At 42.3% G+C, this 21,700-nt stretch overlaps 2 protein-coding genes across 3 annotated transcripts in view; both read right to left on the reverse strand.

Annotated features, from left to right (window-relative positions):
- Positions 1-4,367, reverse strand: part of dusp23b (dual specificity phosphatase 23b) — a 29,000-nt gene extending 24,633 nt beyond the window's left edge. The window contains exon 1 of the mRNA XM_072562255.1: positions 4,256-4,367. The gene's annotated coding sequence lies outside the window, so the exon portion shown is untranslated. The remainder of the gene's footprint in view (positions 1-4,255) is intronic.
- The window catches only part of tdrd15 (tudor domain containing 15), a 20,096-nt gene continuing 2,180 nt past the window's right edge, over positions 3,785-21,700 (reverse strand). Inside the window, exons 2-3 of one of the 2 annotated variants that reach the window (XM_072562231.1) lie at positions 11,519-16,615; positions 3,785-4,532 (exon numbers count right to left, since the gene is read on the reverse strand). In XM_072562231.1, the coding sequence (XP_072418332.1) occupies positions 4,513-4,532; positions 11,519-16,610 (5,112 nt within the window). In that variant the 5' untranslated portion in view covers positions 16,611-16,615 and the 3' untranslated portion in view covers positions 3,785-4,512. Of the gene's footprint in view, positions 4,533-11,518; positions 17,016-21,700 lie in introns of those variants that run through there. The other variant, XM_072562222.1, reaches the window with a different exon arrangement.

The following is a 21,700-nucleotide window of genomic DNA, read 5'->3' on the forward strand; positions in this document are numbered from 1 at the left end:
GTGGAGTCTCAAAGCAGGGATCATAGTCAAGGATTCAATATTGAGTTTAATACTTTCGGACTTGAGCTCTCTCAGGTCCTTTCCCAATGCCCACACACTAAGCCTTGTTATCACAGTCTGCTATTACACACAACCCATTTTTAGCTCCTAATAATCTCCATTAATAGCTATTCACCCTTATGAGCCAGATCGTTATCCACTCCTTTATCTGTCCAACTGCTAGCATAGAACTGTACAGCATAGGAACAGGCCCTTTGGTCCATGACGTTGTGCTAAACCTGATGCAAAATGAAACTAACCCCTTCTGTCTGCCCTTGATCCATATCCTTCCATCATTTGCATATTCATGTGATTATCTAAAAATCCCTTAAATGCCCATATCATAACTTCTTCCACCACCATCCCAGCAGTGCATTCCAGACTCCTACCACTCTGTGTAAAAAACATGCCTGTCATGTCTCCTTTGAACTTTTCCTCTCTAATCGTAAATGCAGACATGCTAGTATTAGACATACAACTCTAGAAAAAAGATTCTGACTGTCAACCCTATCTATGATTCTCATAATTTTATAAACTTCTAACAAGTCTCCCTTCAGCCTTTGCCACTCAAGGGAAAACAACTAGAGTTTTTCTAGCCTCTCCTTATAGCTCATACCCTCTAATCCAGGCAGCATCCTGGTAAATCTCTTTTGCGCCATCTCCAAAGCCTCGACATCCTTCCTGTAATGTGGCAACCAGAACTGAATGTAATACTCTAAGTGTGGCCTAACCAAAGTCTTATAAAGCTGCAACATGACATCCTGACTCTTGTACACAATTATCTGACCAATAAAGGCAAGCATGCCATATGCTTTCTTGACCACCCTATCCCAACACAATCTAGTGCCATCTGCCAGCACCCGGCCCATATCCCTCCAAACCCTTCCTATTCATATACCCATCCAAATGCCTCTTAAATGTTGCACTGTACCAGCCTCCACCACATCCTCTGGCAGCTCATTCCATACACGTACCACCCTCTGTGTGAAAAGGTTGCCCCTTAGGTCTCTTTTATATCTTTCCCCTCTCACCCTAAACCTGTGCCCTCTAGTTCTGGACTCCCCAAACCCAGGGAAAAGACGTTGTCTATTTATCCTAACCATGCCCCTCGTAATTTTGTAAACCTCTATAAGGTCATCCCTCAGCCTCCAACATTCCAGGGAAAACAGTCCCAGTCTATTCAACCTCTCCCTATAGCTCAAATCCTCCAACCCTGGCAACATCCTTGTAAATCTTTTCTGAACCCTGTCAAGTTTCACAACATCTTTCTGATAGGAAGGAGATCAGAATTGCATGCAATATTCCAAAAGTGGCCAACCAATGTCCTGTACAGCCACAACATGACCTCCCAACTCCTATACTCTATACTCTATACTCTGGCCAGTAAAGGAAAGCATATCAAATGCCTTCTTCACTATCCTATCTACCTGCGACTCCACTTTCACAGGAGCTATGAACCTGCACTCCAAGATCTCTTTGTTCAGCAACATTCCCTAGGACCTTACCATTAGAGTGTATAAGTCCTGCTAAGATTTGCTTTCCCAAAATGCAGCACCTCACATTTATCTAAATTAAACTCCATCTCCCACTCCTCAGCCCATTGGTTCATCAGATCAAGATCCCACTGTAATCTGAGGTAACCTTCGCTATCCAATACACCTTCAATTTTAGTGTCATCTGAAAAGTTACTAACTATACCTCTTATGCTCACATCCAAATTACATAAATGATGAAAAGTAGTGGACCCAGCACCGATCCTTGTGGCACTCCACTGGTCACAGGCCTCCAGTCTGAAAAACAACCCTCCACCACCACCCTCTGTCTTCCACCTTTGAGCCAGTTCAGTATCCAAATTCTCTGCCTCAAAGCACAAGTTCCTGCCTTTATCCTTGAATGGTCCTACCTTCTCCCTAGTTATCACCTTATTTTTAATATATCGGTAGAATGCTTTGGGATTCTCTTTAACACTACTTGCCAAGGTCATTTCACGGTTCCTCCTAGCTCTCCGAATTACTGTTGGAGTTCTTCTCTCTCTTTGGACTCTATCTCCATCATTTAGTCTTTACCTCCTCCCCTCCATCATGTTCTATATAAACTGACAAATTTTCCTAGCTACCATCAGTTCTGAGGAAGGGTCACTCAACCTGAAACATCAACGCTGATTTCTCTTTACAGATGCTGCAAGACCTGCTGAACTTTTCCAGCAATTTCTGTTTTTGTTCTAATAGTCAAGGGCATGGGATAGGTCATTTAGGACTGACATGAGGAATATTTCTTCACTACAAGAGGTAGTCTTCCACAGAGGACTATGACGGCCAAGTAACTCAATATATTCAAGAAAGATATTGATAAATTTCTCAATAATAAAGGCATCAAGAGATATGGGGTGAAAGCAGGAATTTGACATTCAGGTGCAGGATCAGCCATGACTGTGCTGAAGGTAGAGTAGGCCCAAAGCACAGAATAGCCCATACCTGCTCCTAATTACTGTATCTAATTTTTCCATAGTTATATATTGTCCATGATTGTGAACAGAGAGAAAACTGGTTGTCAGTTTAATATTCGTCTTATCCATCTTGGTCAAACATACTACTAGGTTATTATCTAAATGGAGTGAAACTCTAGAGTACTTTAGTGCAGAGGGATCTGGATGTCCTCACGCATGAATCATGGAAAACTAGTATGCAGGTAAAGCGTATGATAAGGATGACAAATAGAACTTTGGCATTTGTTGCTAAAGTAATAGAGAATTAAGGTAGAGAAATGTTGCTTAAGCTGTTCAAGGCATTATTGAAAAAACACCTGGAATATGGAGTACAATTTTGGTTCCCTTATTTGAAGACGGAGCTAATTGTATTGGAGGCAGTTCATAGGAGGTTCACAAGAAATTCCAAAGATGAGGAGTTTGCCTTATGTAGAGAAATTGAGCAGTTTAGGGCTGTACTCTCTGGAGTTTATATACCTCAATTAAATGTCCTCTCATTCTTCTAAAGGGATTGACAAAGTAGATTTAAAAAGGATATTTCCACACATTAGGCAAATCTAGAATGAGATTGCATGGTTTTGGCTGATGATAACAGAAGTTATCCTGTATTAATGAGGAGGAATTACTTCTTTCAAAGGGCTGCAGAGTGTGGTAGATGAGTAAATTTGAGGACGAGATAAACAGATTCTTAAATAGTAATGGATTAAGAGGGTTATGGAGATTGAGCAGGAAAGTGTATTTAAGGCCGAGCTGAGATCAATCATGATTGGATCAAACAGTGGAGCAACTTGCTCTTAGGCTCAAATTCTAGGATGGCAGAAACAAACTACAAGGGCATCCCAATTGTTTCTAAAATGGAAAATTGAGTTGTGAAATCTAAAATTTGTGAATTAATCCTTCCTTGCATTTAAACACATTTAAATCCCACAGATTTTGTTCTGCCAAAATTCATCATGGAGATAAGAGATAGTCAGTAGATAGAATTACCAAGTATTTTACAGGGTAACACCCATATCTGTGGACTCATTTTCCATGGTTTCAGTTACCCGTTGTTTAATGCGGTCTGAACATATTATAGGGAACCTACAAGAACCAGGGACCAGGGGCTGCCAGGAAGGTAAATTTCCCATTGAAATGAATGGGTTCACTCCTATCAGTGGTTCTGGGCTTCCACGGTGGGTCTTGGAATGCATCTACCGCAGACACGGGGTGGCCACTGTATTTGCAGATGTGTTAATGTATTAGAGACAAAAGTCACCATTTTTAGTTTAGTTTATTTCATGAAATAAGCATTTCAATCTGGCTTCATTTATGCTTTACTTGTGCTCCAAACCATATCATCAGTTCCCAATAAGCATACTCCATCCTTGTTTTCAAATACAATAACTACTAAATGGCAATGTCTTTAAAGCACAACACAAAGACAACTTTTATTTCAACAAGCTAAACTGAAGAACTTGTGTTCCATTTTAAACATTGCATAAGAATCTCAAGATATTTTGGATATATTTATCAAACATATTAAATAAATTCTGAACATTAATCTTGCACTTTTACAAAAATTGCACATCACTTTGAATATTAAGAGTAATGTCCTTTCAAGATTCAATAAATAAAATTGCAAATAAAGAAATCTTAACAAAATCAAGCTGCAATTCAAGCAGTTCACAAACAGAAAATTCCAGTTTCATATCCAGTCATACTAGTGATAGATTCTTAGTCTCCACTAACCTGTATGGACCGTTGAAACTTATTTTAAATCTTGTGCAATTAAGCTGCACAAGATTAGTCACAACTTGTGCACTTCTTCAAAAGATATAGAATGTTGAAATAGTTGGTGTTATGCCATTTAAATGTTTCACTTTTCATTGAAGTCTTCCATACGCTTAAACAATTTTGAGCATGATTCAATACAAGACACATCAGTGAAGCAAATAACGTTGCTACAAAGGCCAGTCTTGAAAGTTTTGTTTTGCAGGAAGGTAGCTTTAGAAAGTTGCAATCATGCCTAAAATTAAAACAAAACAATCTAATAAGATATATTTATGCATGCACTCATGGTTTGTGCTTCTTCGATTTAAAAAAATCAGTTTCATTGTTGTGTATTACCTGTCAGTAGCTAGCATTCTTAGACAAATTAGAACATTAGTTCTGATTTAATGTATTGAAATATTGCACATCAATCAAATGTCAGTTTTCATAATAGCAAAATCATTTAGTTATAAATAACTAATTGACAAATGAATTTATCAAAACCTTCTACAGTTAATTGAAGAAGAATGCACACATTTTAAATGTTCCAAGAACAAAAGGCTGGCCATGTGAACCAAGTTAATCAAATAAAATCCTGTTAATTTTGTGTGGCTTTTTTTCACAGAAATTTCTTCTATCTTGTGAATCCCTAAAAGCTGAATTGTGGATCCTCTCTAAAGATTCTTGATTCCCATCTGAACTGAAGATCTTCCCTCAACCTGTAGCTTTCAGCAACTCAATTTTGTTAACAAAAAACATCACGAACCATGAGCAGTCATCAAATTCTATCCTTTGTTTTCAAACCATTTGGTTACAAGAATGTTTCTTCTTTTGCCTTTTTTTAAAAAGGAATCATCTCCAAAGACAAATGTGTTGTGTGCATGTGTTTCACATTAAGGGAATGTAGTTCTAGTTCCAGATCATACCTCAGATATTAATCAGCATATGCCACTTGTTTTAAAAAAGGTTTGCGTTATAATTAACAGATACTAAGAGTCATAGAGATGTACATCATGGAAACAGACCCTTCAGTCCAACCCATCCATGCCAACCAGATATCCCAACCCAATCTAGTCCCACCTACCAGGACCCAGCCCACATCCCTCCAAACCCTTCCTATTCATATACCCATCCAGATGCCTTTTAAATGTTGCAGTTGTACCAGCCTCCACCACTTCCTCTGGCAGCTCATCCCACACATGTACCACTCTCTTCGTGAAAAAGTTGTCCCTTAGGTCCACATTATATCTTTCTCCTCTCACCCGAAGCCTACACCCTCTAGCTCTTTACTCCCCCACCCCAGGGGAAAAGACTTCATCTATTTACCCTATCCATGCCCCTCATGATTTTGTAAACCTCTATAAGGTCACCCCTCAACCTCCAACGCTCCAGGGAAAACAGCCCCAGCCTGTTCAGCCTCTCCCTGTAGCTCAGATCCTCCAACCCTGGCAACATCCTTGTAAATCTTTTCTGAACCCTTTCAAGTTTCACAACATCTTTCTAATAGGAAGGGGACCAGAATTGCACGCAATATTCCAACAATGGCCTAACCAATGTCCTATACAGCCGCAACATGACCTCCCAACTCCTGTACTCAATATCTGACCAATAAAGGAAAGCATACCAAACACCTCCTTCACTATCCTATCTACATGCAACTCCACTTTCAAGGAGCTATGAACCTGCACTCTAAGATCTCCTTGTTCCGCAACAATCCCTAGGACCTTACCATTAAGTGTATAAGTCCTGCTAAGATTTGCTTTCCCAAAATGCACCACCTCGCATTTATCTGAATTAAACTCCATCTGCCACTTCTCAGCCCATTGGCCCATCTGGTCCAGATCCTGTTGTAATCTGAAGTAACCCTCTTCGCTGTCCAGTACACCTCCAATTTTGGTGTCAACTGCAAACTTACTAACTGTACCTCTTATGCTCGTATCCAAATCATTTATGTAAATGACAAAAAGTAGAGGACATTGCACCGATCCTTGTGGCACTCCATTGGTCACAGGCCTCCAGTCTGAAAAACAACCCTCCACCGCCACCCTCTGTCTTCTACCTTTGAGCCAGTTCTGTATCCAAATGGCTGGTTCTCCCTGTATTCCATGAGATGTAACCGTGCTAATCAGTCTCCCATGGGGAACCTTGTCGAACGCATTACTGAAGTCCATATAGATCACATCTATTGGTCTGCCCTCATCAATCTTCTTTGTTATTTCTTCAAAAAACTCAATCAAGTTTGTAAGACATGATTTCCCACGCACAAAGCCACGTTGAATATTCCTAATCAGTCCTTGCCTTTCCAAGTACATGTACATCCTGTCCCTCAGGATTCCCTCCAACAACTTGCCCACCACTGAGGTCAGGCTCACCGATCTATAGTTCCCTGACTTGTCTTTACCGTCCTTCTTAAACAGTGGCAGCACGTTTGCCAACCTCCAGTCTTCTGGCACCTCACCTGTGACTATCGATGATACAAATATCTCAGCAAGGAGGCCCAGCAATCACTTCTCTAGCTTCCCACAGAGTTCTCGGGTACACCTGATCAGGTCCTGGGGATTTATCCACCTTTAACCATTTCAAGACATCCAGCACTTCCTCCTCTGTAATCTGGACATTTTGCCAGCTGTCACCATTGATTTCCCTACAGTCTATATCTTCCATATCCTTTTCCACAGTAAATACTGATGCAAGAATATTCATTTAGTATCTCCCCCATTTTCTGTGGCTCCACACAAAGGCCACCTTGCTGATCTTTGAGGGGCCCTATTCTCTCCCCAGTTACCCTTTTGTCCTTAATATATTTGTAAAACCCCTTTGGATTCTCCTTTATTCTATTTGCCAAATGTATCTCATGTCCCCATTTTGCCCTACTGATTTCCCTCTTAAGTACACTCCTACTTTCTTCATACCCTTCTAAGGATTCAATCGATCTATCCTGTCTGTACCTGACATATGCTTCCTTCTTTTTCTTAACCAAACCCTCAATTTCTTTAGTCATCCAGCATTCCCTATACCTACCAGCCTTCCCTTTCACCCTAACAGGAATATACTTTCTCTGGATTCTTGTTATCTCATTTCTGAAGGCTTCCCATTTTCCAGCTGTCCCTTTACCGGTGAACATCTATCTCCAATCAGCTTTTGAAAGTTCTTGCCTAATACCGTCAAAATTGGCATTTCTCCAATTTAGAACTTCAACTTTTAGATCTGGTCTATCCTTTTCCATCACTATTTTAAAACGAATAGAACTATGGTCGCTGGCCCCAAAGTGCTCCCTCACTGACACCTCAGTCACCTGTCCTGCCTTATTTCCCAAGAGATCAAGTTTTGCACCTTCTCTAGTAGGTACATCCACATACTGAATCAGAAAATTGTCTTGTACACACTTAAGAAATTCCTTTCCATCTAAACCTTTAACACTATGGCAGTCCCAGTCGATATTTGGAAAGTTAAAATCCCCTACCATAACTACCCTATTATTCTTACAGATAGCTGAGATCTCCTCATAAGTTTATTTCTCTATTTCCGTCTGACTATTGGGGGGTCTATAATACTATCCCAATAAGGTGATCATCCCTTTCTTATTTCTCAGTTCCACCCAAATAACTTCACTGGATGTATTTCAAGGAATATCCTCCCTCTGCACAGCTGTAATACTATCCCTTATCAAAAATGCCACTCCCCCTTCTCTTATCTCCCTTTCTGTCCTTCCTGTAGCATTTGTATCATGGAACACTCAGTGCCAGTCCTGCCCATCCCTGAGCCATGTTTCCGTAATTGCTATGATATCCCAGTCCCATGTTCCTAACCATGCCCTGAGATTATCTGCCTTCCCTGTTAGGCCCCATGCATGGAAATAAATGCAGTTTAATTTATTAGTCCTACCTTGTCCCTGCCTGCCCTGACTGTTGGACTCACTTCTGTTCTCAGCTGTACCAGTCTCAGATCAATCTCTTTCCTCATTATCTCCCTGGGTCCCACCCCCCCCCCCCCCCCATCTTACTAGTTTAAATCCTCCCAAGCAGTTCTAGCAAATTTCCCTGCCAGTATATTAGTCCCCTTCCAATTTAGGTGAAATCCGTCCTTCTTGTACAGGTCACTTCTACCCCAAGAGATTCCAATCATCCAAAAATATGAATCCTTCTCCCATTCACCAACTCCTGAGCCATGCATTCATCTGCTCTATCCTCCTATTCCTGCCCTCACTAGCTCGTAGCACTGGGAGTAATTCAGATATTACTACCCTTGAGGACCTCCTTTTTAAATTTCTACCTAACTCTCTGTAATCTCCTTTCAGAGTCTCAACCTTTTCCCTTCCAATGTCGTTGGTTGCGAATGTGGACAATGAACTCCTGCTGGTCCCTCTCCCCCGTGAGAACATTCTGCACCCTCTCTGAGACATTCTTGATCCTGGCACAACACACCATTCTGCTTTTTTAAGTGTATAAGTCCTGATAAGATTTGTTTTCCCAAAATTCAGCACCTCGCATTTATCTGAATTAAACTCCATCTGCCACTTCTCAGCCTATTGGCCCATCTGGTCCAGATCCTGTTGTAAACTACACCTCCAATTTTGGTGTCATCTGCAAACTTACTAACTGTACCTCTTATGCTCACATCCAAATCATTTATGTAAATGACAAAAAGTAGAGGGCCCAGCACCGATCCTTGTGGCACTCCAGGTCACAGGCCTCCAGTCTGAAAAACAACCCTCCACCACCACCCTCTGTCTTCTACCTTTGAGCTAGTTCTGTATCCAAATGGCCAGTTCTCCCCGTATTCCATGAGATCTAACCTTGTTAACCAGTCTCCCATGGGGAACCTTGTTGAATGCCTTACTGAAGTCCATACAGATCACATCTACTGGTCTGCCCTCATTACTCCTCTTTTGTTACTTCTTCAAAAACTCAGTCAAGGATGTGAGACATGATTTCCCATACACAAAGCCATGTTGACTATCCCTAATCAGTCCTTGCCTTTCCAAATACATGTACATCCTGTCCCTCAGGATTCCCTCCAACAACTTGCCCACCACCGACGTCAGGCTCACTGGTCTATAGTTCCCTGGCTTGTCCTTACCACCCTTCTTAAACAGTGGCACCACATTTGCTAATCTCCAGTCTTCCGGCACCTCACCTGTGCCTATCAATGATACAAATATCTCAGCAAGAGGCCCAGCAATTACTTCTCTAGTTTCCCACAGAGTTCTAGGGTACACCTGACCAGGTCCTGGGGAATTATCCACCTTTATGGATTTCAAGACATCCAGCACTTCTCCTCAGTATTATGGACATTTTGCAAGGTGTCACCATCTATTTCTCTACATTCTATATCTTCCATATCCTTTTCCACAGTAAATACTGATGCAAAATACTAGTTTAGTATCTCCCCCATTTTCTGCAGCTCCACACAAAGGCCACCTTGTTGATCTTTGAGGGGCCCTATTCTCTCCCTAGTTACCCTTTTGTCATGAACTTATTTGTAAAACCCTTTTGGATTCTCCTTAATTCTATTTGCCAAATGTATCTCATGTCCCCTTTTTACTCTCCTAATCACCCTCTTAAGTGTACTCCTACTGCCTTTATACTCTCCTTACGATTCACTCGATCTATCTTGTCTATACCTGATATATGCTTCCTTCTTTTTCTTAACCAAACCCTCAATTTCTTTAGTCATCCAGCATTCCCTATACCTACCAGCCTTTCTTTTCACCCTGACAGGAATATAATTTTCCTGGACTCTCGTTATCTCATTTCCCAAGAGTAGGTCTAGTTTTGCACCTTCTCTAGTAGGTACATCCACATACTGAATCAGAAAATTTTCTTGTACACACTTAAATTCCTCGCCATCTAAACTCTTAACACTATGGCAGTCCCAGTCTATGTTTGGAAAGTTAAAATCCCCTACCATAACATACAGATAATAACAGAATGGTGTAAGTTAGATAGGCATTGGATTAGTTTCACAGGGATGTTCAGCATTAAGGGCCGAAGGGCCTGTACTGCGCTGTAACGTTCTATATATAGCCTTGTCTTCAAAGAAAAAAGGTCCATGTTCAAAAACAATACTTGCTGGAAAAGCTCAGCAGGTCCGGCAGCACCCGCAGAGAGAAACCAGAGCCAGCGCCCCGAGCCCAGTGACCCATGCCCCAAGCCCCAAACTGCTTCTCACTGAGTTCTGGGGAAGGGTCACTGTACCCAATACGCCAAGTCCGAACACCCTCCACAGTCGCCGCCAGACCCGCTGATTACCCCCAGCAACTCCTGCCCTTGTTTCCGATTCCTAGCATCCACAATTCTTCAGGTGTTTTTTGTGAAAAGATACATGTTATTGTTTTACCAATCCTTGTCATACATTGAAAATGTCAAAGGGAAGAATTGTACCAAGGTGACAGTGGTTCATTTAAAGTCTTATTAAAACGTCACATTTATTCTGGACAATAATACAAAGAAGGGAGATCAAATGGCCTTTTTGACAATTGATTCAACACATTTATACTCATGTGCAACTGGAGAAGTAGTGTGGGTTGATTACCTACATGTTCCTTCCATTACAGTTGTATCAGGGTATATACTGTCAAAATATTTAAACTAGATGAGCTGAAGATAAAGCACCCTCAAATTATACAAGTGAAGAAATAGGTTGTATGATAGGCAGGCTTTCTGTTCTCTTTGAAAAGATCCAATGGACAGGTTTTCCACTTGGGTAGGCAGTATTGAATCATTTGACATGGCTAGACCCAATTGTTGGTTGGGATAGAACTTGCCTCACACAAGAGATAGATACTAAGCAATACGATCATGTCATTGCAGCCTCCTGAATTAGTATTGATTGAGACTTTTCAATACCTTTTTCCTCAATCTTCCATCTCTATCCCCAGCTTGTTGGATTTTGCATTTTTAAATCACTTTTCACCTCTCCCATGAAAATGCATAGTACTTTTAACAACAAATTTGCATCTCCACAGCATTTTATAAACACATGAAACATCTTAACACATTTTATTGATAAAACTTGACAATTAAGGAATGATAGACTTTATTGTTATCTTTATAACTTCCAGACAACTGAAACAGATCTTTCTCTTGGTGTTAAATTTTCAAAAGAAGGTCAATTATCTACAACAAGGACTTAGCAATACTTAAAATTACAAAACCACTATCAAGTTTGGAAGGCTTCTATTAGTTACAAAAACAAAATGCATGTATTTCTGAATAAAGATTTTAGAAAATCAATACTCACATTTTGAATAAGTGGATTCAAATTTCTCAATGGTATCTTCATTAAGTAAAACATCCGAAAGCTCATTGTTCTCAAATTGTTGCTCTAAAACAGGTTCAGTCAGTACTTGAATGTCCTCTGTTAGTTCTGCAGAGTCTTTAATTGAGGATTTCTCAATTCCTTTCAGAAAAGCTGCATGTCCTGCAGAAACCAAATCTTCTGCAACATTTTTGTTGTTTATGACAAGATCTACTTCCCAAAATAACACAGATATACACTGTTTAAAAAATATGGTCAAAGTTTGCTCGTTTAAGGAGTTTTGAAAGAAAATTATAGCTTCATCTGTCCAGTTATGCCCAACTGAAGGCACAACATTACTTAGACTGCAGGGATTAGTCAAGCGTGGTACTTTTGCAAGCTCTATAGGAAGTTCCCTCAGTCTGCTCAAATCTGAAGATGGTACAAAAACATAATGTCCATAATCAACAGCTCTAACAATAACAAACTGCTGAGAGACTTCATATATTTCTACCCGAGACCACTGCTCATCTGTGGCAGACTTGATTAAGCAAGTTACACCAGGCTTCAATAGATCTCGAGGTAAAGCCTGATAATTCTCTGACAATTGAGCCAACAGTGATGAGAGAGTTTCCATTATTTCTAATGTATCTTCAAGCTGAATGTAGAATTCTGAAGGGTCAATCACAGAAGTAGCAAAGCCAGTATATTCTATTCTAGTCTGGATACAGCCACACAAAATTGGGTTCAACGGTGAGCTTCGTGCACTCTTATCAACAGGAAGCAAAGATTCTGGTGACATCAAACATTGTTTGTTTGCCATCCTGTTCTCCATTTCTGCAAAACTAACTTCTTTTGCCCATCCATCAAAACTAGGTGAAAAATATTCTGAAACACGAATTAAATCATTTTTGTGAACAATTTCTTTTACTGAAATGTTTCGAGTAACAGTACCTTGGTTAATCTCAACCTCTACAAATCTAGAATCCAATTTTCTTAGCAATTTAATAACTTCCTGGCCAGTTAACAGAATCACAGGGGTTGTTATATATTCAGTTAACGGATGCTTATCTTTTACAATGGCATTCTGTTGATACACAATGACATGTTTGATGATGCTATCCTTTTGTAGTTTAGGCCACTGAAATAAAATCATCTCATTTTGAGCTACAGGACTGTTTTGTACAAGATGACAACGTTTCGTCAATGGCAATGTTTTCTTAGAGGTAATCACATGATGAGCTGCCATCTTAATCTTCCCTTGATGGAATGTAGCCTTGGATGCATGGTCTGTTTCACCCAAATTGCATGCTGGTATTTTCCTTTTTGCATGCTGTGCAGCAAACTTAGGGATAATTTCATTTTGGCAATTCTTTTTATTCTTGAAATGTCTTCCAACCATACGTTGCACATTTTCCTTTCCAAGGCTGCAGTTCTGGACTTTACTTTTCCATCCAACATAGTGTCGTTCTGCCTTCAAAAGGGAAAGGATCAGTCTGTTTGTTTCATTAATTAAGTGCACTAAGTAATCAGGTTTCCTCTTCATCAGTTGTTCTGCGGAAGGATCTACTTTGGCTGGTTGAAAAGAATTGCCACTTTGCCATTTTGTTTCATCAAGGCACATTATCCCTCTTCCATACTGACAAGGTATGCATTGGCCTGTTATCTGTGCACTAATGTTTAAACTTCCATCATAAAGCTCAAGAATTAATTGACCATCAGACTTTTTTGCTACCACAAATGCTGTTAGTGGTTTTCCAAATACAGTTTGTTTAAACAAGACAACAGTTTCATCAGACAGTTCCTGAATACAAAGGGACAAACAGCATTTAACTGCTTGCATTGGTATAAAAATCAAATTCCTTGCATCTTCGGGAATTGGAACAACGTCATTTTTGTCAACTATCTCAGTGTTGCCATAATCTATAAAAAACACTTGAAAATGTTCAGGTGACTGGACAGTACGGGCTATAGCACGATACCACTGACCATCTTCAAAATATTTAGCTAAGCATATACTGGTCCTATCCAAGTCTAATTTTTGTCCTTGCATTTGTTCACTAACAATATCCACCTCAGTCTTAAGTGTATCTATAACTACAGTATTTTTTTCCAATTGGCAATAGAATTTTGACAGACTCGACACATAGGTTACATACACCTTCTCTTCACTTCCAACTTTTATATCATGGGCACTGTAATACGGTGTGTATAATTGAACTGAGGGACTAAACAAAGATGGTGATTTAATGCAAGTAGGTAGTCGAACCTCCAAAAGTAACTGGCATACATTAATAAGTGGTGTATGAAGGTCTACCACATTACACAGACCCTTTCCATTCATCAGAGCCATTGCTAATATTGTGCATTTAAGACTCTCACCAGAAATTAAACAATTGCCAATGAATTGTTTAAATTTGTTACAAGAAGCATGATCCAAAACAGAAGGACCATGGCTTACTGGTTGAATAATGTTGTTGACAGTGCACCTAAATGCCTGTCCTTCTAGATGAAGAAATTCTGGATTAATAGCACAAAGATTTTTGATAGCTATTTTTTGCTGGATACCATTATCAACAAACAATACAGTAACCTCTTCTTTTGTAAAGTTTCCTTGAATAACTGATGCTCTATACCACTGACCATCTTTGGTGCACTTTGCAACACAACCAGTGTGCTCAAATTGAAAAGGGTCCCTTGGAATACTGTAGTAATGCTGCATGTTCCTCATAAGCAATTCAAGCTGATTGGAGTTATTCTGCAGTTGACACCAAAATTCTGCTGGAGAATTTACATGAGTCACTCTCACATCAAGAACAGATCCAAGTTTAAATACTTGTTGTCTATACGGTGATGCTATTTTGGACTCTTTACTCCATGCTGGCAAGTGAACATGTACACGCGGAAAGCTATTATGCATTGCAATAGCTGGAGATAAAGTAGTGGCCACTGAGGTATTTGAAAGTGGAATAGTGCATGAACTTTTCAACTTGGAGTTTTTATCTGTAGACATCCTTTTCTCACTTGCAGGTGATTTGCCTGTTCTGGATTTTGGAAATTTCCATTGACATTTCTGTTCAAACAACACAAAATTTGGCTGTACATTCCAAAAATCAGCATAACCAGCTTCAAGCATCATTATGCTAATAGACAACTGCTCAGTGTACTCCATATCTTTAATATCTATGACATATCTGCTGCCCTGCCTTGAAACTACACTTATAAAAAGTTTCTTGTTGAATACAGCTTTCTTAAAGAAGTTAGTTGCATCTTTAGTCCACACTTCCTCGATAGGAAAAATATGAGCAATCGAACAATTCATTGCCAAAGTGGGCAGATTCATGTACTCAGCAGGCAGGGATTTCACAGCATCAAAATCTACAACTTCAGCATTTCCAAAGTCAACAAAAAACACTCTGAGTTGGTCATCAAGTACATCTGTAATAAGTGCTCTGTAAAAATGTAGGTCTTTGCTATACCTAGCACAACAAAACAAACCAGGTACTGGTTTCTGAATTAGCTCCTCATTTATGCCAACTTTGTTATAGTGGTTTCGAATATTGATCATTAAGCATTCAAATTCATCATTGTATTCTGATGTTCGAATCCAAAAGTCAGATGGGTTGATTACATACTCCACAAATCCAACATAGGAAGCATTTATTTTCATCTCATCAGAGCTTACAGAATGTTGCATTGGCTTACATGTCTCCTTCCCAGTTCCTATCCCCTTAGTTTCTCGAAGTTTTCTAATTTGTCCATTACTATCCCTAGTTTCCTTCTTCTTTGGGCTACACTCAATCTTTGGATTTACTTCTGACATTATTCCATTCACTTGATGGATACTAATGTTTTTCTGCTTGTGTAGTGTAACATAGTATAAATGCTCTTTAGGAGAATAGGTATCGATGCAAATAGTTAACATTTCCTCAAACAGTGATTCCTTGAAAATGTCAGTCTGCAAACTTATCCATGGTTTAGTTTGCTTTGATAAGCCATTTAATGCACAAGGAAATGACATCAGAGGCATCATAAAAAAAGCTGGCATCAATTTTTTAATATAATTTGGAAAAACAATTTCAGTTCTTCCATAATCCATGAACCAAACTTCTACCTGGCCAGAGGTTAAGAGTTGCTTTACAACTCCCCTGTACCATCTTCCATCTTTGCCTTTTACAGCACAAACTGCACCAAAATTGTCAACAGGTCCATCATTTAATTCTTTTCCTTCTGTTTCATAGTAGCATTGCAAGTCTCTGGTCATTGTTTCTAGCTCTGGAGCCAGCCTTTTCAACTGGCAGTAAAAGTGATGAAGCCCTGAAGCACATGTTATTTTTACTGCCTCTGTAACACCAGTTTGCAAACTTAGACTCAAAACATCCAGGATTCGTTGGAAACTTGGAGATAATACTATAGTTTCATCAAACACAGGCTTCCTGCAGCTTTTCTGCATGTACAGAGGTTCCATATTCTCATAACCAGGTAATCCTAGTGAATCTTTAGAAAGTTCCATTAGAAAATTGAAAGTACTGCCATCAAGAATTTTTGCTAAACCAAGTTCAAAGAGTTTTTTATTAATATCTGGGGCTTCCACCAAAATAATTTGGTTCTTCAAGAGCTTTTCAACACTGCCTGTGATTCGAGAATTTGTCAGTGATGAAAAATATTTGACTGCTGTTGGGGACCATCTCCCTTTCACTGGCACTATATTGGCAAATAAGCCACACACCACTTTCGGAGGCAACTGAAACAAATTCTTAGAAGCAGCAGCAATATGTCGAGAATCAACTGTCAACATCATCCCACCATCTATGAGAAATACTTCATATGATTCTTCATCCTTTCTTATTACCCTTCCTCGGTGCCATCCGCCATTGTAAAGGTCCTCTGCAAAACACAACTCATCAACTGCAATGTTGGTGCTAGTCTTTGCTGCATTCTGTACTTCATTATGCAATATATGATAGTCCAATTCACATATGCTGTTGTACCAACCCCAAAAACATACGAATACTTTTTCTGGATAACACTCCACACGGGTTATATTCAGATCAAGGACTGAGGAGTGAGCAGGCGAAGTAAAAGTTGAACACATAAGGCCTACAAAACAAAAGTTTAAAAAAAAGGAAGTAGAATACAATATGGGCAAATTCATATCTTTGATAATCTACCTTAATTTAAAATTATTAAAACAACTGGATTTTCTTTTGTTTATGTAAATAGTTAAACAAACTAAATAATGTTCATTGTTAGAAAATCCCATCTGGCTCACTAATGTCCTTTAAGGAAGGAAACTGCCATCCTTACCTGGTCTGGCACACATGCGACTCTAGACCAACAGCAATGTGGTTCACTCCTGACTGCTCTCTGGGTAATTAAGGATGGACAATAAATGCTGGCCTAGCCAGCGACACCCTCATCCCGTGAATGATTACAAGAAAACCAAATACGCACTGGCTGACGTAAGAACTAGGCAAAAGTGAGGACTGCAGATGCTGGAGATTAGAGTCGAGCGTGTGACGCCGGAAAAGCACAGCAGGTCAGGCAGCACCCAAGGAGCAGGAGAATTGATGCTTCTCAGGAGAAACGTCGATTCTCCTGCGCCTCGGATGCTACCTGACCTGCTGTGCTTTTCCAGCACCACACAGTCGACACATTGGCTGATCACTACTCTTAGACTATAATCTTGGTTTTACACGCAATTGTTACACAAAAACATATTGTATCACAAATTAATAATAAGATTGGAATAATTTGCAAGTACATCACAACTTTCACTTCCTCAAGATTTTCCACAATCTGTGCAGCTGACTGATTACTTTAATGTTTTAGGAAATGTGATATCAGACTTACTCACCAGTTTCTACAGGCAGAAAATGCAATAAGTGGCTTGTTAATGTTTTTCTTTGACAGATAAATGGTGACCAGCTGAAAGGGAGAACTCTCCTACCCTTTCCTAAGTGGTAGGTGGATGCATGGAATATCAATGTAACTCATAGACTTAAGCCCAAAAATGAGGCTTGTATCTTTTAAGTCAGCAATGAACGTGCTACCACTTCAGTAGTTTTTTAATTGAGCAAGACAAACAAATTATGTAAAATCTATACAAAAAAAGATAGAATTTTCACAGGCATCCAAGTCTGACTGTATTCACAAATGGATTTATTTTTCAATATAAAAATATATCAAGGGTTATGTGAGAAAATGGGAGCGTAGCATTGTGATAGAGGATCAGCCACGATCATGCTGAATGGCAAATCCGGCTTGAAAGGTCTTATGGAAGTTTTCATACAGATTGCATGTCTTCTATTTGTAAGGGGGGTGGGGGGGACCTAAAATAGGGTGATGGTGCAAGGAAGATGGAAAATGGCAGTAGGACAAGAAAAGACAAAAGCTGGACTGATTGCAGCTATAAATGACAACTGTGGAATTATACCAGCACTTAAGAGTCTAAAGAAACTGGATTAGTGGTTATGACACAAAACTGCTGAACTCAATCTGATTCTGAAAGAGTTTCAGTGGAAAGGTGAGAGGTCAGCATGGGATGGGGTGCAGAATCAAAATGACAGCTGAGGGTCATGTATGTGGACTGAATAGAAGTGTTTAGCAAAGCACTCAGTCTGTGCTGTGGATAAAGAGGGAATTGGATTTTGCATAGTTCTTAGATTTCCAGAAGGTATTTAATAAGGTGTCCCATCAAAGGCTCTTGTGGAAAATAGAAAGTCATAGCAATGTAACAACACATTGACATGTATAAGAGATTTGCAAACTAACTGGAAATAGAGTGCACAATAAATGGTTTGCAACTGGTTGTCAAACTGTAACGAATATTGTTCATAAGGATCAGGCCTTGATGTTTTTCAAATCATACAAGTGATCGAGATGACAGAGCCCAAAGCTATTATTGCTAAACTTACTGAAGACACAAAGAATGGTAGGTAAGAATCAACTTGGTAGGTAAGAATCAACCTGGAAGTCTACAAAGTACATTATAAGAGTTTATATATAGTTTTTCCTCAGATTGTTGGCATATCTAACCCTACTCCCCACGCCTAACTAAATCTATCAGTTCTTCAAGAAAACACTAGATGAAAAGTGCAAAGTTCCACACCACTCCATTCTGTGGCCCAATGGACTGATGCTCTAAAATATGATATACAAGGTCCACAAGCAGTTATCACTGCAGAATGCACTCTCTGCACACAACTACAGATAAACTCCAGACTTCTAATGGTTTGACTCAACAGATCTGGCAAACTCTATAGAGAGTTATCATTTTGAATTTAATTTGATTCAATTTCAAAAGGGATTGAACTTGAAACTTTAACTCTTTCTCTCTTCATAGATGCTGCCAGACTGAGAGCTTGTCCAGTACTCTGCTTTTATTTTAGATCTTCATCATCCATAGTACTCTGTTTTTATCTAAATGAGGTTATCCTAGCTTTATGTTACCTCTACAACTGCTATGTTTTGGTACAGGTTCAAAACTAAACTACATGTTCTGCAGATTTCTACAATGGGCAATTAGGAACCAGCAATTTACCAAAATACTGTACATTGAAATTCAAAATGAACTGATTCATAGGCAGTGTGCCAGAATTGCCAAATCAATCATAGCATGAGATCCAACGTAGTATGGCTGGATCTTGGAAAAAAAGCAAAATACTAAGTGTTTTTGATTGATGTTAGAAATGTATATTCTATACATGTTTATCAGGCTTCCTTTGTTTCCAAGCAGTTGTTCGTTGTGATCCAAACAAAAACAGCATTAAATACTTCTTTCTGAGAGTATATCAATTGCTTAAGTATATCCTGAATGTTCATTAAAAAAACAAACTTTTTTTTGGATGAAATTACAAGCAATTTTTGCAAATTATTAAATTTTGATTCCTTTCACTTTGACTTATTAACCATGTTGAAATGGTGTGTAAAATACTGAAAAAATGCCATTCGTGGCAAGATAGATTGTTTTTTTTATATTGCAGGAGAAACTCAGTAATCCTAGCAGCATCTGTAGAGAGAGGAACTGACTTAACATTTTGAAACCAGTGACTCTTCTTCAGTTGCACAGAAGAAACGTGAAGGGTTACCACTCTCAAAACATGAACAGCCAAAGCTGCCAAGTTCCTCCAATTTACTTTTGTTTCAAATTTCCAGCACCTGCAGCTCTGTTTTGTTTGAGATAGATACTGAGGAGACAGGAGTCTGCAATGTGGAGGCACGGAGAGATATTGTGAAGTGATTTTATTTACAGACTGGGAAGGAGAGTGAGAGTGAGTGGGGGTGGGGAAGGAGAGTGAGAGTGAGTGGGGGTGGGGAAGGAGAGTGAGAGTGAGTGGGGGTGGGGAAGGAGAGTGAGAGTGAGTGGGGGTGGGGGAAGAGTGAGGAGTGAGTGGGGGTGGGGGAAGAGTGAGGAGTGAGTGGGGGTGGGGGAAGAGTGAGGAGTGAGTGGGGGTGGGGGAAGAGTGGGGAGTGAGTGGGGGTGGGGAAGGAGAGTGAGAGTGAGTGGGGGTGGGGAAGGAGAGTGAGAGTGAGTGGGGGTGGGGAAGGAGAGTGAGAGTGAGTGGGGGTGGGGAAGGAGAGTGAGAGTGAGTGGGGGTGGGGAAGGAGAGTGAGTGTGAGTGGGGGTGGGGGAAGAGTGAGAGTGAGAGTGAGTGGGGGTGGGGGAAGAGTGGGGAGTGAGTGGGGGTGGGGGAAGAGTGGGGAGTGAGTGGGGGTGGGGGAAGAGTGGGGAGTGAGTGGGGTGGGGGAAGAGTGGAGGAGGTGACGTGGGGGGTGGGGAAGAGTGAGGAGTGAGTGGGGGTGGGGGTGGGGGAAGAGTGGGGAGTGAGTGGGGGTGGGGGAAGAGTGGGGAGTGAGTGGGGGTGGGGGAAGAGTGGGGAGTGAGTGGGGGTGGGGGAAGAGTGGGGAGTGAGTGGGGGTGGGGGAAGAGTGAGGAGTGAGTGGGGGTGGGGGAAGAGTGAGGAGTGAGTGGGGGTGGGGGTGGGGGAAGAGTGGGGAGTGAGTGGGGTGGGGGAAGAGTGGGAGTGAGTGGGGGTGGGGGAAGAGTGGGGAGTGAGTGGGGGTGGGAGTGGGGAGTGGGAGAGTGGGGGTGGGAGTGAGTGGGGGGGGAGTGAGTGGGGGGGGGAGTGAGTGGGGGGGGGAGTGAGTGGGGGGGGGTGTGAGTGGGGGGGGGAGTGGTGGGGGGGGGAGTGAGTGGGGGGGGGAGGTGAGTGGGGGGGGGGAGTGAGTGGGGGGGGAGTGAGTGGGGGGGGGAGTGAGTGGGGGGGGGGAGTGAGTGGGGGGGGAGTGAGTGGGGGGGGAGTGTGTGGGGGGGGGAGTGAGTGGGGGGGGGGAGTGAGTGGGGGGGGGGAGTGAGTGGGGGGGGGGGAGTGGGGGGGGGTGAGTGGGGGGGAGTGAGTGGGGGGGGGAGTGAGTGGGGGGGGAGTGAGTGGGGGGGGGAGTGAGTGGGGGGGGAGTGAGTGGGGGGGGAGTGAGTGGGGGGGGAGTGAGTGGGGGGGGTGTGGTGGGGGGGGGGTGAGTGGGGGGGGGGGTGGGGGGTGGTGGGGGGGGGTGTGGTGGGGGGGGAGTGAGTGGGGGGGGTGGTGTGGGGGGGGTGGTGTGGGGGGGGGGGTGGGTGGGGGGGGGGTGGGTGGGGGGGGAGTGAGTGGGGGGGGGTGGGGGGTGTGGGGGGGGGTGGTGGTGGGGGGGGGTGTGAGTGGGGGGGGGGAGTGAGTGGGGGGGGGAGTGGTGGGGGGGGGGTGGGTGGGGGTGGGGGGGGGTGAGTGGGGGGGGGGGAGTGGGTGGGGGGGGGTGTGTGTGGGGGGGGGGTGTGTGGGGGGGGGGTGGTGGGTGGGGGGGGGGGTGGTGGGGGGGGGTGGTGGGGGGGGGGTGTGGTGGGGGGGGGGTGGGGTGGGGTGGGGGTGGGGTGGGGGGGTGGGGGGTGGGGGGGTGGGGTGGGGGGTGGGTGGGGGGGGGGTGGGGGTGTGTGGGGGGGTGGGGGGGGGGTGGGTGGGGGTGGGGGGTGGGGGGGTGGGGGGTGGGGGGGTGGGTGGTGGGGGTGGGGGTGGGGGTGGGGGTGGGGGAGGGGGGTGGGGTGGGGGTGGGGGTGGGGGTGGGGGGGGGTGGGGTGGGGGTGGGGGGTGGGGGGTGGGGGAGGGGGGCGGGGGGTGGTGAATGAGTGAGGGGGTGGGGTGATGGGGGGTG

The sequence above is a fragment of the Chiloscyllium punctatum genome, chromosome 3, assembly GCF_047496795.1.
Source record: "Chiloscyllium punctatum isolate Juve2018m chromosome 3, sChiPun1.3, whole genome shotgun sequence".
Classification (NCBI taxonomy): Eukaryota; Metazoa; Chordata; class Chondrichthyes; order Orectolobiformes; family Hemiscylliidae; genus Chiloscyllium; species Chiloscyllium punctatum.